At 46.4% G+C, this 15,448-nt stretch overlaps 1 protein-coding gene across 1 annotated transcript; it reads right to left on the bottom strand.

Annotated features, from left to right (window-relative positions):
- Window positions 1-5,791: 5,791 nt before the first annotated feature.
- On the bottom strand, window positions 5,792-14,858 carry LOC138823747 (glutathione S-transferase A3-like). Its single transcript, XM_070017298.1, has 7 exons — window positions 14,752-14,858; window positions 12,366-12,473; window positions 9,938-9,989; window positions 8,686-8,818; window positions 8,206-8,347; window positions 7,410-7,541; window positions 5,792-6,041 (listed from the first exon to the last, which is right to left on the bottom strand). The coding sequence occupies exons 2-7, from the start codon at window positions 12,450-12,452 to the stop codon at window positions 5,919-5,921; spliced, it is 669 nt and encodes a 222-aa protein (XP_069873399.1). The 5' UTR covers window positions 12,453-12,473; window positions 14,752-14,858; the 3' UTR covers window positions 5,792-5,918.
- Window positions 14,859-15,448: the final 590 nt, after the last annotated feature.

Genomic DNA, 15,448 nt, shown 5'->3' with positions numbered 1-15,448 from the left:
TGAAGACTTAAGCCACATAACTCTACATTTTCCTCTTTTAATTCAATTTGTAATTCCAAGAGACAGATTGGAGCAGGATCGGAGGTGTAATTTCATGTCAGAAAAAGACTCTTAGGCCCAGGGCAGTTTTACTATTTCATTAGCATGCGCCATATTTAAACATTTGCTAGCTGCTCCGTCACTAGGCTTGGCAAACAGATCGTCCCTTCCTGGCTGGTCGGAGGCTGGGGGTACGGCTCGATGCCCCTCCTTGCTTAGTTAAGGAAGATCTTCTTCGCTGCTTCTACACTCCTCTCAGTCTCGGGGGGCTTCCTCTGGCTGCCGGGCTGCAGGAACGTCTTCATAGTTGGCATGTTGCTGACTCTGCTTTTCAGTGCTTGTAATACATGAACTATAGACTCAGAGGGAAGCTGGAGAGCAGCTCCAGTAGTTACCACTCAGGAAATGTGATCCCTGACTAAAACCAAGGCCCGTCTTGTACCTCCATTAGCCCACTTTGCGGTCTGAAACAGAAGTTGGATGACAGAGAAGAAAAGAGAGAAAAGGATACAGCGTCATATTCCATGCCGATATCCTTCAGACTGCCTTCATTTCCATTCAGCGTTACCTTCTTTCCTACACATGAAATCTGTGGCTCCACAGCTCTTGAACAACATAAGGAACATCAGTGTGTCTGCCAGCTACCCATGCAGAGGCGTCTCCAAGAAACCAACATCCATCAGTGGACCGCTGACGGAAATGCAGACAGAAAACACGAGAAGCTAGCTAGTGGCAGGCAAAAGCGGTTTTCCCACTCAGAGATGGCGTTGGAAGCTGTTGATGAGGAGACTGTGTGCCTGTGGACAGCGGTGCAGGGAACAGCACGGCGTGAGACACTAGAAATCAGAGAGGAGATACACTGAGATAGACTCGATGCACCAAGACAGAACACCGAGGGTCTGGGGAACCACAGGGAACACACAAAGGGATAGAGAGCCAGAGACGCCAACGGAATCTGAGTTGTCCTCATGACGGAAGGTGACATGTGCTTCTTGGACCGGCGTACACCCCTTAGGCATTTCCTGGCATAACCGCATCGCCTTCATATCTCTGAGGAGTGAAGGCTGGACACGGCTCAAACTCAGATGCCACAACCCCCAACCCCCCTCGGAGTTAGAATCCCTCCTGGGAAATGTAGGCTGCTGCCTTTCTGAGGACTGAAAAAAATCCCACCTTGAGCAAGGTGAAGTTGGTCATAATGCCGGCATCCGGCTCCTCCACGTGGTAAATGAGTTCCACCAGGTCAATGTCAGCTTTGCTCAGTCTGCTGCCAACAAGGTAGTCTTGACCATGGCTCTTTAACCCTGCAGAATTTGGAGACATCAGATCATGAACACATGCAGAGGAAGGCAGATGCCCCAAGTTCTTCCTGAGCCCTTCAATCCAACTCTGCCTGCTTCTTCTGCCATCTGGAGCTGGTGGGAAAAAGAGCTTTATTTCAGCTTTGTCTGGATCTGTGGGATTTTGCAAAACAAAATTTGAGGATAATGCCAGCAGTATTGAAATGAGTAAGAATAAAGAGAAAAACACACATGGCATCATTAATTACATATAATATTTAGGAAACTACCTTATAGATGCATATCGAAGTATGAATCAATCAATCACATCCATGTTATTTTGTCATTTACATTCCTTATTCACATGCATGGGACTTTTGAGATCACACTGCACATTACTTCAACTGTAATTACTAGTAACTTTATCACATGATGTACCCTCAACTTTCAGGTACCCCAACTCTCAAGAGGGTGAATATGAGGATCTGATAACTGCTAAGTTCTTCACTTCTTCCACAGATCAATCAAGTGAATATGTGCAGGACGGACATGATAACAGCTTTCTGTACATGAACATGAGCAAGCAGTCTTTTATGTGTAAATCTCCTCAGTTGCTTAAGACCTTATCTTCCAGGCTCATAATTTTCATGAGGAAGGTTTTGATCTGGAGTCTTCTCCTTTAATCTTTCAAGTGAAACCTTTACCACTATGTATATAATGGTGTCATTTATTTCCTTCCTATTGGATACTTTTCTTATTATCATAAGGACATTGATCTGTGTCCGTCTATCCCTCCACCCTGACAGACACCTCCCCTCTGTTCTTGGACACAGCAATATTCTCTTCACGGGCAGCTGTCTCAGGCCTTCCTGCTCATGGTGCCGGAACCCCTTCTGCTAGTTGCTTTTCTCTCGTCGCTCGTGGGTAGAAGCCTCATGGTGTATACCATCTCATCTCACCTGCGCTATGGCCGGAACCTTTTCCACTGTCCAAGTGCTAACGATGGCCGGGAAAGCCGACTTCTAGGTTAAGTTTCAGGAAATTAATTTTTTTTCTGGAAAAAGATCTCAGCTTGGTATAACAAGTAAAATCCTTCATGGCTTGATTTTATAAATGCCTTGAGTTATGGGTGCTGAATTAATATGAAGAAAGACCCTCTGTAAATGGAAATGCCTCAGGAAGACCATCTATCCTAGACCAAATGTTCCATGTCCCTAAATCTGGTATGCAGCCATGTAACCTTCAGTACGGTGGTGGCAGGTGATGACTTGGTGCAGTGGTGGAGCTCACACGTCCTTCTAGCCTTTATGAAATGGACACAGGCACAGCCTTCGACACAGGACACAGCCGTGGCCCATCTGCTGTGAGAAGCCCCAGCCAAATGTCAGCCATCTATGCAGCCGATGCAAGCCATCGCGGGGAATGGAATCTTCTAGGCCTCGCTCCTGTCCTTCCCACCCTCCAAAATAATGACGAGTAAACGTGTTGTGTCACACTCTTGTTCCAGCCACCTTGAGGTGGAAGAAACCATCTTAAGACTAAAACCTGTATTACTGTTGATGTCTTTCATTTACCTTTTCAAAGGCTGGGAAATAACGGTTTCTTGCTTTCTCTTTGATCTGGGCAAGACTCGAATGTTTCTCCTTGGGTGGAAGGTATGGGTAATGTATTATCATTTCATTCAGATCTGCGATACCTTCTGAATACATGTCAATCCTGAAAGGTAAAAGCAATCGCTCTGTTACATGCCTCTTTGGATTTTATTAGAAATGTAAGAGAAAAGAACATTCATGGTGATGGTTTGTCTGTCCGCCGGGGCAGGGGGGACTTCGGAGTCAGTCACACAGCTCTTTTGCTTACATAGTCGACTCGGTTTTGCTTTGAACAACCTAAGGACAAGAGACATCTAAGATCTTTGTTACACTCATCACTAAACACAGGTCCAACGGTGTCAGTGACTGTCAGTCACAGTGTGAGGGAACTTGATAGAAACATTGCGTGTCGCCACCTTTACACAGAGCCAGGCTTACTCTCTGCTGTGCCTGGTTTTCTGTATAAATGGCGCGTCTCCCTGGATACGGCGCTGCTTGCTAGCGGCTCCACACGGAAGCCTGGCCCGGCCTCTCCGTTTTATTCTAGTTCCCTTCCCTTCCTTTTTGCACACATGGGCTCATTTTCATGTCCACTGTTAGAAGTTCTTCCAGGTATTTCTATTTCACACCAGAACAGCTTTCTGAAAACATTTCCGGGTACTGTTGCCCAATTCTGGCCATGTTTACATTTCTTAAGACCAAACCAAACATAGTCCCTTACATGGTACAAACATTTATACAATTACAATCAATACAGTTCTTTTAAATACTATTGAAAAACATTTCTGTGCAAGCCTCACAAAGGCCATGTTTTCGTCTCTCCTCTTCATGTGGAATGTCTTGATCGTTGAGAACTCCATGTTTACCTTTTGGAGGAACTATCTACGGTCTCAGACCAAATGTCTATTTTCCAATCAGGCAGGACACAGCAGCTCTGGGGATGTTTCAACCATCTGGCTGCCTTGTTCGGTTTGTAGGAGATTGTAACACTCCCACTATATTGCATCCTTACTAGGAAGGCCACCTAGAGAAGCCAGGTTCTGTGAGCACTGTCCAGCGGGGTGGCCCCACACAGCTCAGCACACTTCAGTTTTAGTCTGGTTGGATGACAGTGGGTTCCAAGAAGGGTCCGAAGTACTATTAAATTTGTAAAGATCCACCTATGAGAAGTGTCTTCCAAAGCAAGCACTAGATCAGAGAAAAAAAGCAAAACTTCAACTAAGAAGTCATGTGGCTGTGAGGCCATTTGAGCCAATAAACAAACAGACCCAGGCTCAGGAGGTCACGTGGGCCACTGGGGATCAGTGTGTCTGCAATGGGTCCACGGCCTGAAGGTCACAGGGCCTGTCTGAAGGGCACAGCGCCGAGTATCAACGCAGCATGCATCCTGTTCTGAGCTGTGACTCCACCATCCTCGGCCCTTCTGACCCTGGACTGGAGCTTCGTCTTCAGAGACCTGAACCACAGCCCCCCTCACCACAGACAGATTGGAGCAGTCACCAGCTTCCCTGTGAGGGTGCAGGGCGTGTGGCCAGGGCAGGGGAGAGCTTCCTGACCCACAGCTCTGCTTGGAGACCATGACCTTGACCCTCAAAGTCATCTGCATCAGAACCCAGTGGAGCAGCCCAGTGGGGAGATGCTGCCCCTCCCCAGGGCCGGCCCCAGCTGACCCGGCCAGAGCTTGGACCAGCCATGGCAGAGCAGCCCCCCGCTGCACCCCAATACAGGACTTGAGGCGATAGAAACACGCAGATAGGGGCTGGGAAGGTGGCTCAGTGGTAGAGCGCTTGCCTTGCATGCATGAGGCCCTGGGTTCAATTCCTCAGCTCCACATAAGCAAAAAGAAAAAAGCCAGACGTGGTGCTGTGGCTCAAGTGGGAGAGCGCTAGCCTTGAGCTGAAGAGCTGAGGGACAGCGCCCAGGCCCAGAGTTCAGGCCCCATGACTGGACCCGAAAAAATAAAAAGAAGAAGAAGAAAAAAAGAAACGTGCAGATATTGGAAGGTCAAAGGTGGGAAAGCACCAACACTCAGAAGCGTCCAGACTGTACTCACACCTGGTCAGCAAGAAAGACAGAGCAGCTTGGTTTGCTCGTTATGTCTATGTTTGGTGTAAGACTACTCTTCGTGTGTTTCCTAATTCCCCAAGCATTCTGTATTTCACTGTAATAATCTTGCTCTACCCGCACACACTGTAAGTTCCTTTACCTCTCCTTTCCCCCCATCTATTTCCTTCCTATTTCCATCCCAATCCCTTCTATTGCTTAGTTTTTAATGTCAGTCATTTTAACCGTCGTTAAGGACCCAGCTTATTCCTTAGAAATGAAGTTCTGGTCGTCTGCAGCCCTGCTGGGGAGGAAGCTTACATCACACAAATATCTCATCTATTGTTCAGTTGTGGACCATGTTTCTGCATCCATTCTCTCTCATCTGAAAGGAAGTAAGAAATCTTTCCCAATAGATGTGAAAATTTACAATGGAGAAACAGAGCCAGTACATCTACTATGACAAAACAAGGAAATATCACAACCCCAAAACATTACAAATCAGTACCTGAATACAAATGCATAAATTGGCTAAAACCATGGTTGTAATTCCCTTTTACCTTGCTTGACTTCCGTTCATTTTTCTTGTTGAGGTTTAACTATATCTGTGTATTTTCCATTTCCATTTGTTTAATTGCTACTTAGTAAATTCAGTTTTTTTTATTAACTTCTTACTTTATTCAACATTAATTTTGACATCCTTTCTCTGTTGTTGGAGGTATCTTGACTTAGATTTCAGTATATTTCTTTGTCTTGTTTGCACTAATCTTTTTAATGTATTTATTGTGTCTTCTCTTTCTATACCAGGCTAGGCATGGAAGCTCACACTCTGTGATGTTAGGTCAACAGAACATTTGTAAATTTTATTATCTCCTATAAACAGACTCAACATTTACATGAAATACATCAACATTGCAAAACATCAGATGTTTCATATGCCCACGTCTCGCCAATGTCATCTTTATTACAATTTGAAGGTCTTCCTTGCTTCTTCTAGAACTTTCTCATCAAGGGGAGGCTTTCTCTGGCTGCCGGGCTGCAGGAACTTCTTCACGTTGGGGAGGTTGCTGATCCTGGTCTTCAAGGCCTGCAACACAGAAAGCAGAGCCTCAGAGAGGAGCCCACAGTCCACCCAGGGATGAGCACCTCCCAGGAATCCGAAGCCATCTTGGACCAAGCCCAGTTCAAGGAGGAGGCTGGGAACAGAGTCCCAGGGACAGGGAACATAAGAGCCAGAACACAGAGCTCAACAGCACCATCCTCAAAGACCTCTACTGAGACTTCATTCTGCTCAGTCTTCACTGTTCCCTCAGACTTAAACCTGGTGGATTCATTTTCCTGTCTAAAGCAAGAACATGCTGTATCTTTCAGGTATTAAAGGAGACAAAAGCCATACCCTAGTAGTTCATGACTATAATCCTAGATACTCAAGAGGCTGAGATCTGAGTCATCCCAGGCAGAGAAATCCATAAGGCTCTTCTTTCTAATAACCACCAAAAAGGCAGGAGGTGGAGATTTGGCTCAAGAAGTAGAGTGTCAGCTATGAGCAAAAAAGCTGAGTGAGAGAGTAAGCCCCTGAATTCAAGTCATAGTAACAACACAAAGTAAAAAAAGAGGAGAGAAGAAGAAGAAGAAGAAGAAGAGGAGGAGGAGGAGGAGGAGGAGGAGGAGGAGGAGGAGGAGGAGGAGGAGGAGGAGGAGGAGGAGGAGGAGGAGAAGAAGAAGAAGAAGAAGAAGAAGAAGAAGAAGAAGAAGAAGAAGAAGAAGAAGAAGAAGAAGAAGAAGAAGAAGAAATGAGGAGGTGATGAAGGAAGAAAAAAAAGAAGAGGAAGAGAAGAGGGAGGAGAAAAGGAAGACAAAGGAGGAGAAGGAGAGAAAGATGAGGAAGAAGGAGGAGAAGGATTAGGAAGAAGAAAGAAGAGGAAAACACAAAGACATGAGACATGGGAAAATAAAGTTGGAAATGAGAATCCAATGTTACGAGTCTAACCACACACAGACACTTTCCCATGGAGAGGTAAGTTGGGGTTGTTGGGGTGAGGGACTGTGTGTGTGGTAGCAGGCTACGGAGAATGTGTGCAATGCCAAGGGACGAGAACCAGAGCGGAAGAGACTTGCTCAGATGACCTGAGTGTGAACACACAAGAACACACGGGACAGAAGAAATCCCAGGGCGGTCAGGGCTATGCCCATAACAGAACATGGTCCACACAGAAGGGTGCGTGGCCCTGGTTCCTTCTTATCAGAAGAGGCAACCATTCTTCTGGGGGTCGCAACTCCCTCTTGTTTCCTGGCAGAAAAAATTATTTCTATGGCTCCAATCCAACTTGGAATCCTAGCAAAAGTTGGCTGATGGGCCTTCGCATGTGGCTGTAACTATGGTATTCTTGGAGGGAGGCGTGGGGCTGCCGCCTGAGGGCACTGGAATGCTCTGGAAGGCTCTGGAATGCCTCACCTGCAACAGAGGGAAGCCATCCAGAAGGCTGGCGTCCAGCTCCTCAATGTAGTAGAGAAGTTCCACCATGAGGATGTCAGCCCTGCTCAGCCTGTTGCCGACCAGGTAGTCTTGTCCGTGGCTCTTCAACACCTGCAGAATTGGACGAGTCAGAATGTGAGCTCATGCATGCATGCACGTGCGCACATGCGCATACACACACACACACACACACACACACACACACACACACACACACACACACACACACACCACAGTGTCAGTCTTTATTTCCTTTGATTGTATGGTTTTTTTTGCTCACCTCGAAATCCTGACCCATTAAACACGCCGTCTTCCCCCTCTACCCATCTGTGTACTCTTTCTTGGAGCACTGCTGTATTCCCCTGACCCGCAGCTTCTGCCTGCCTCCCTCCCTGTCCAAGCTGCCCAAGTATTTTCTGTTGTGTGATTGTCATTGCTTGGCTCTTGAGTTCCCATCCATGTTGTTCTGCAGGATCCAGTCCACCCCATAGATTGGTCCAGTCTTCTACAGATCAGGTCTAGTTAGAGCCAGATGTAGTCAGCACTCTGTCAAACCCTGAACACTACACTGGGATGTCATAAAGTGAAACTTTATGGCAGAACTTTCCAGTGCTTCCTAGTGGTCCACTTCTCTAAATGATTTGTAGACCCAGGTGCTGCACGGGGCTTCAGGAAGCCTCCCTGGAAGTGGAGGCCAATACCCCAGCAAAGCCCAGTCACGGTTTCCCTCTTGTCCTCGGAAGTCTGTGTCCCCAACTCCAACAACTGCACTTACTTTTTCAAAGGCAGGCAAGTAGCGATTCTTTGTCTTGTCTTTTATCGTAGCAATCTTGTCAGGTTTTTCTTCCTTAGAAGCCATTGGCAGAAGAATAAACATTTCATTCAAATCTGTCATGCCTTCTGTATACATATCAATCCTGAAAGGGGAGAAAATCCCAATATTCAAATGTGTTTCAGTAGAGATTTCAGTTTAAAGACCAAGGCAGGACAATGTCAGGTGTTTGCAACGTCATTTGCCTTCAGTGAATGCTACTCAATTCTTCTGGTGTTTCCTTACATTCTTTAGGTGCCAGCATTATTTATTTAGAACAGCCTATCAAGAGATATCCATCTCTCTGTCTAACTCTCTATCTATCCTAGAGGAGTCTGCCAGAGTCATCTCAGTGTGTATGCTCAGACCAGCCTGACGCTGGTATAAAGCACCTAACCCCTCCCTGGGCTATCAAAGGATGTAAGATCAGGAAGCTCGCCGTACAGGACTCTCTCCTTTGCATCTTTCCCGTAGAGGTTGTATTTGGTGGCGATGTAGTTGAGAATGGCTCTGGACTGCACCAGCTTCATGCCGTCCATCTCCACCATGGGCACCTGCTGGAACATGAATCGCTCATCTTTTGAGAGAAAAGGAAAAAAAGAACAGTCACACTTCTGTGATACCACAAGAAAATGTTTGCTGAAATGGCTGAAGATCCCAAAGGGTAAAAGATGGTTGTCTACAATCTTTCACATGAACTAGAATTTTGTTTTCCATGTTTTGTTTCTGCGTTTTCTTATCCATCATCCTTTGGCCCTTTTCATTTCATTGATGTCCTAAGCAGATACAGATGAGCAATTCTGTGGTTTGGGGGTTTAATTCATCTTTATGCATCTTTATCTTTGGATGAAGGGGTTCACTTTGACATGTCTAAACTTGCACCCAATGTCTTCATCCTCCCCTTCCCAACCCAAACCGATCTTAACGAGCCACACTGTTCCTTTCCCACACATGTACATGAAGTATCTCAACCCTACTCACCCTCCCACACCTCCCTATTTGCCCTCACCCCTCTACTAGTCCCCAGGACATGCCTGGTTCACAACACGTGCCATTTGTTTCTTAAGGTGTATGTTGACTGTACAAAGAATTTCATGGTGCTGTTTCACACACTGCATATACCTTACCTGAATCAGATTGACCCTCAGAATTACGCATATCTTATCACATGACCCCTACCAACTGCATTTCAAAGACTCCATTTTGCCATCTTAGGGTGAACTTCACCTGAGGTGGGAGTTTCCACAGGAAGTCTCCTGGTGTTCACTGTGCTGACAGTGGCTTCTGAGAGAGCTTTCTCTGTGGCGGTTCACGCTTTCTCTGTGCACGCCTCCGCCCTTGCACTGCTGGGCTCACTCATCACAAACCATGAGTGAGAACGCAGAGGGGTCTGCCCCGCGTCGCGCTCCTCCCGTGATTCCGTGTCTGTCACTGTGCATGTCTGAGTGAACGGCACTGTGGCTCTTGAGCTCTCTGAGCTCACTGGCACAGGAGGCACTCACAGGGTCCTGGGGGCACTTGGAGCGGTTCAGTCCTTCCTCGCACTGACCGAGTTGTCTGGTGTACCAGAAGCCCCAACCCCCACATTTCCCCTCCTGGCCTCTCCCCAACATCATGGTACTGACATGCTGCCCTTGCCTCGGATGACTGCCTTTCCCCGATAACCTGATCAGGGACAGAGGAAACTTAGGCTTACCAGTTTTTAACTTTGCCATGTCTTCAGGAGATGCTATAAACTCTTCTTCAAACTGCAAGCAGAAGAAGTAAATAAGTTCATGTTAGGTCTTTCCAGGATTTCATGGTCTCTTAAACTTGAGCGATCCTTTCCTGGTAGGAGATCTGAGTGTGGCAGTTTAAGTACCCTGACCTAGCCAGGGCTAGGTTTTGATCTGGGAGAGATGTCCCACAATGGTGGAGATTTGGAAATCCTTTGACCCCGAGATTTTAGAAGGCCTGGAAAGCCTTTATCTCCAATGACAATAGGTCAGAATCATTGGTGTCCTCATCATGTGATAAGACATGGCTCAAGGATCATCCAAACTCCCCCACCCTATGACTGGTCATGTAATACACATCAGTCCTTTCCCCCCATAACTTAAATGGATTGGCACTACCTTATTTGCACATTGTGTGCCTTTGGTGTAGGAAAAGATTGAGCTAAAGCCCTGTGCGCTCATGAAGGAATAACGTGTCTCTGCAATGCGTAGTGAAGATGCGGCTGTGAGACCAGGAGAGCAGGCTGCAGGTCCAGTCACAGGCCATGACTTCACCTTAACTCCCTTTTCTTCTACAACCCCAGGGACAAGATTGCCGCCATGGCCCATGACTCACGACAAGTGTTTCCCTCTGCTGCCTGCAGAGGGCAGCACCCCCCAGACTCACAGGAAGCCACCAGCACTTCCTGTTCAAGAGCTGGTCACTTGTGAAGTGCTTGTTTCCTGAGCTCCTCCATGCCTTCCTTCCTTTACTTGTGTGCATCTTCAAAAAGGCCTGACTATGTGTTCACTGTGCATCCACAGATCCATCACAGACGCCACTAAAACTCTGTGCCTCACAAGTGATTACTGATCAATACAATTTGTATTCATCCACCCTCATACCTGTGGCTTTCATTTTAAATGTAATCATGATTATGTTCTTAGTTTTTCACTTTGATATTTAATTTATATTAAGGTAAAACAAAAGCCCACATAAATTAGAAGGACTATCTTTATATCAGATATCCAATCCCAATAATTACCACCTCAAGCTAATCTTGTTTAATCTGTCAGTCCATCCTTTTACTCTGGTCATAATAGTTTAAAGAATGTAGTTATCATATGTTCTTATCATAAATAGTTCAGTGTATATCAAACACAAAATCACATAAAAATTATGGTAATGTTTTAATATTACCTGATATCCAGTCCATATTCAAGTTTATAATTATATCTTATAATTTATCTTTCTGGTTAAAATTCTATTTTATAGTTTGCTTTAAGACAATATAAGTACTACCTATTGTTATTATGAGAGTTGTCTTAAAATTATCTTTTAGCTGGGCATGATAGCTCAAGCATGCTGCTTGGGTGGTAGAGATCAGAGGTCCACGGTTCAAGGCGAGCCTGAGCATACCATTTGATGGACTCTGATTCACTCAGTTCCTGGGTGTAGTGGTGCAAGTCTGTCACCACTGTGATGGGAGAAGCACAAGCAGAGGGCTGGCAGCCTGGGCAGCCCATGCAGAAAGGGAAACCCAGTCTCACAAGCACCAAGACAGGCCGGCGCCGGTGGCTCACGCCTGTCATCCTAGCTACTCAGCAGGCTGAGCTCTGAGGATCGCAGTTCAAAGCCAGCCTGGGCAGGAAAGTTCATGAGGCTCTTATCTCCAATGAACCACCAGAAAACCGGAAGTGGTTTTGTGGCTCAAGTGGTAGAGCGCTAGCCTTGAGCTGAAAAGCTGAGGGACAGTGTCCAGGCCCAGAGTTCAAGCCCCACAACTGACAAAAAAAATACCCAAAAAACAACAACAAAAAACAACCAACACAGTCAGGTGCCAGTGGCTTATGCCTGTCATCCTAGCTACACAGGAGACTGAGATCTGAGGATCAGGTTCAAAGACAGCCTAAGCAAGAAAGTCCATGAGACTCCTACCTGCAACTAACCAGCAAAAAGCTGGAAGTAGAGCTGTGACTCAAGTGGTAGAGCACTAGCCTTGAGCGAAAAAGCCCAGGGATAGCATCCAGGCCGAGTTCAAGCCCGAGCTTGAACTCACACATACACACACACACACACACACACACACGAAAAAGAAAAGGAAAAGAAAGAACTAAGGCAAAAAAGGGATAGAAGTGCAGCTCGAGTGGTTGAGCACCTGCCTAGCAAACGCAACGGGCGTGTGCACATGTGCACACACACACACACACACACACACACAACTTTTAATCAACTATGTGATGCATGGTGGATCCATTGCTGGAAGCTTCATCTGGTGCAATCTGTCTACTTTCTGATTAACTAGAAATTATTTTACTTCAGATACAGTTACGCCCAGGTTATCTAGTATAGAAACCTCCTGGCTTATGAAAGTATTTTGCGAAGGTCCATTTGAAGTCCAGCCGAGGATGACCCAACCCAGAACGTACCTCCACCCCAGCGGCAGCCAGGAGCCAGCGGATAGACTCCATCTTACCCCGGGCGTTGAAGTAGTGGAGCACAGGCTTCTCTGCCATGTTAGCAGCCTCTTGGTTTCCCTGAATGGGTACAAATGAACAGATGAGTACTGAGAAGTGAGAAGTACTTTGGGATTGTGGCTAATGATCCAACCCTACACAAGGAATATCGGCCTTCTTCATGGAGAGCACAGAGGACGCACTGCAAGGTCTTCTCTTGGCCCGAATGCTCATCCACGATGGCCGCCATCTTGACATTGCACAGACCCAGTCTTAGGTGGCCATCCATCCTCAGTTAGAGGATGGGAACAGAGGTACCCGGGCTGGAACCCACGCTTAACTCCGCCCCCCGGGTGGGGAGGAAGTGCCGATTTTTTCTCTGTACTCACAAAACTCTGTTCCACACCTGACAGGGTCCTGCAAAGCAAGTTGCACGACTCCTGTTGCCCTCTCCCACTGCTTTTCCATTGTGATGATCTGGGGGGCCAGGCAGGTCTGTGTTGTGGGGGTCCCCCTGAGCACTGCAGTACCTCTGCTAAGCCATCCCCATGCTGCCGTGCTGGGCCCTCTCCCCTCCTCCCTGCCGCCCCCAATCATGACGACCAAGGCCACCTGTAGATTTGCCACATTGCACTCTGGGAAGCAAACGCTCCCTTGGCTGGGAACCACAGCTCTGTTCAAGCTGCCGGGGAGACCAGCTCAGGAGGCGTCCAGGAGAAGCTGCACACAGAGCCCAGTGGGCTCAGCAGCAGGCCAGAGGGGCTGTATGTTGAGGAAGCCCCAGAGTCATTGTCAAGCAAGGGAGACACTATTCTATGTCACTTCTCATGGCCATGCTGCCACGTAGCACTTGGTGACTTACGAACATCATCAAGTTAAGTACGCGCTGGCTGATGGGTCTAGCTCTTCCTCCAGGCGCTCCCAAGTTACAGAGCTAGAGGGCCTGTGCGAACTGGACTACCCGGCCTCTGAGAACGGGAGAGTGACTGCCAGCTTGCTAGTTTCTGACAACACATGAACTCAGTTCTAATATATTCAAGCTGTTTTCATCACTGAAGTTTCCCTTCTTGCAACACATATTTTTCTGGCAGCCCATCCTCCTACATGCTATAATTGTGAGTTTATGGGAAGCAAAGAATTCACACATTCTTTTAAGAGCGTAGTACGTTCTGTGACGTTTAGTCCACTCTGTAGATATCATAAGCTTGACAGTTCAAAGGCTTCATATTTTAAGTACTTAAGAATAGCTAATGCTGTACAGGGGTAAACGCACTGTATTAAATATGTAAGGTCTTATCTACGTGGGTTTGATTACAGAAACTAATAAAGTATTCTCTAAATAATGAAAAAAAAAGAATAGCTAATGCATAGCAATTAAGTAATAAGTGAAGATCATAGAAGCAAAATGTTAAAAAAACTAATTAAAATCCCTTCCATAATAAAAAACTAATTATAATCCCTTCCAGAATCATAGAAGCAGTGGAAATCTCCTGCATAATACATACAAATTGGTCAAAAACCATTTCTGTGAGTACTTTGGTAGCAGGGTAGCACAGGAAATATTAAATGTGGCAAATTAATGATACTGGCAAATTCTTTTCAGAACTGGGAACACATTTCTAGAGAATGGCATTGCATTTCTTAAGTTTACCTAAAAGGTAGAGGTCCATTTGTTCCCCTACTCTACAATCTCTGTTTGCAGATTTCCTTTCAACTGTAGGACCTTTGCCCTTTCCTCCCTTTGAACTCAGCAACACTGAAGGAAGGGGCAGAAGGAGGAGGAGGAGGAAGATCAAGAGAAGAAGGGGAGAGGAAGGAAGGGAGGGAAAGAGGGAAGAAAGAAGTAAAGGAATTGAGAGTAGAAATGGCTTGCATTATGGTCTCCAAATCAGACTAATAGGAAGATAACCAATTACCTGTGAAACCAATTATGGCAGCTAAAACTTTCATGATTGGCAGGCAGAGATGACTAGTGTTCAAGCCGATAGCATGTGATTTTCAACCCCAAAGGGGTGACCATATCCAATTTAAGTCCAGTATAATTGTGTGTCAAATCCCGTACAAAACACACTAATCAATTATTTTAATCCACAGCCCAACTCCATGTCAGCTCCGACAGCCCCCATGCCGCGGCTCTCAGATTGCTGACAGTAACTCAATACCTGCTGCCCTCATTTTCCCCCAATCTTGGTTCTTATTTTTCCTGAAAGACGTAAATCGACAATGTTTGAATTGTTTCCAGAGCAGGCAAAGAACAATAAAAACATAACATCCTCAAGCCAATATACCACCCTGGAAATGTTTTCCTGGTGAAGCAAGCTGGAAACCATCTATGAAGATTGTGAAAGGCAGTACTAACCGGATTAATGTGCGGGTGGCGTCTCTCTTGGTTCAGCTCCTCGGGCTGGCTGGGAAGGGCTTGCAAGCTGCTTTTATTTGGTGACTTCCGGTAGGGATTGAGAGGGAGGGGACCAACCACTCCCACAGCTTTCAAGGTCTTGTGTTCCCTGTCAGACTAGAGAGATGACAGATGAAAAAATGCGGACTTTGAACCTCGTGTCTTTGAATGTCGGTACCAGGTTCCTAGACATGCCTCGTTCGTGTCCTCTAATGAAGGATCGTACAATACCCGAATACAGAGACAAGAATTTAACGCTGCTAGAAAAACACTGTTACACTCCAGACCTTTCTCGCACTGGGCCTATTCTTTTTTTTAATCCAAGATTCGCGGTCTCATCCAGGGTCCCTTCACGGGACCCTCCTGGTCCTTGCTGCCTCCTGTCTCCACGGGCGCGGCGGTGCCTTGCCTCTCGTTCTCCGGGCTCTTTTATGGAGCACTGGAGTGTGGGGCTGTGGAATGGGCCTGACTTGGGGTCTGCTGATGTTTTCTCCTGATTTTTGACTGGAGTTGTACATGCTTGGTAAGATGTTGCCAAAGGGAGGCTCATCCTTCTCAGCCTGCGATTTCCAGACACATTTCCTATTTGACCCATCACGCGTCCCATTCATGGTGATGCCAACTTGGATAGCTTAATTAGAAGTCATTTCTTCCAGGA

The sequence above is a fragment of the Dipodomys merriami genome, unplaced genomic scaffold (genome assembly GCF_024711535.1).
Source record: "Dipodomys merriami isolate MVZ:Mamm:240054 unplaced genomic scaffold, mDipMer1.0.p SCAF_122, whole genome shotgun sequence".
Classification (NCBI taxonomy): Eukaryota; Metazoa; Chordata; class Mammalia; order Rodentia; family Heteromyidae; genus Dipodomys; species Dipodomys merriami.
This window is presented reverse-complemented; position numbering and strand designations above follow the sequence as displayed.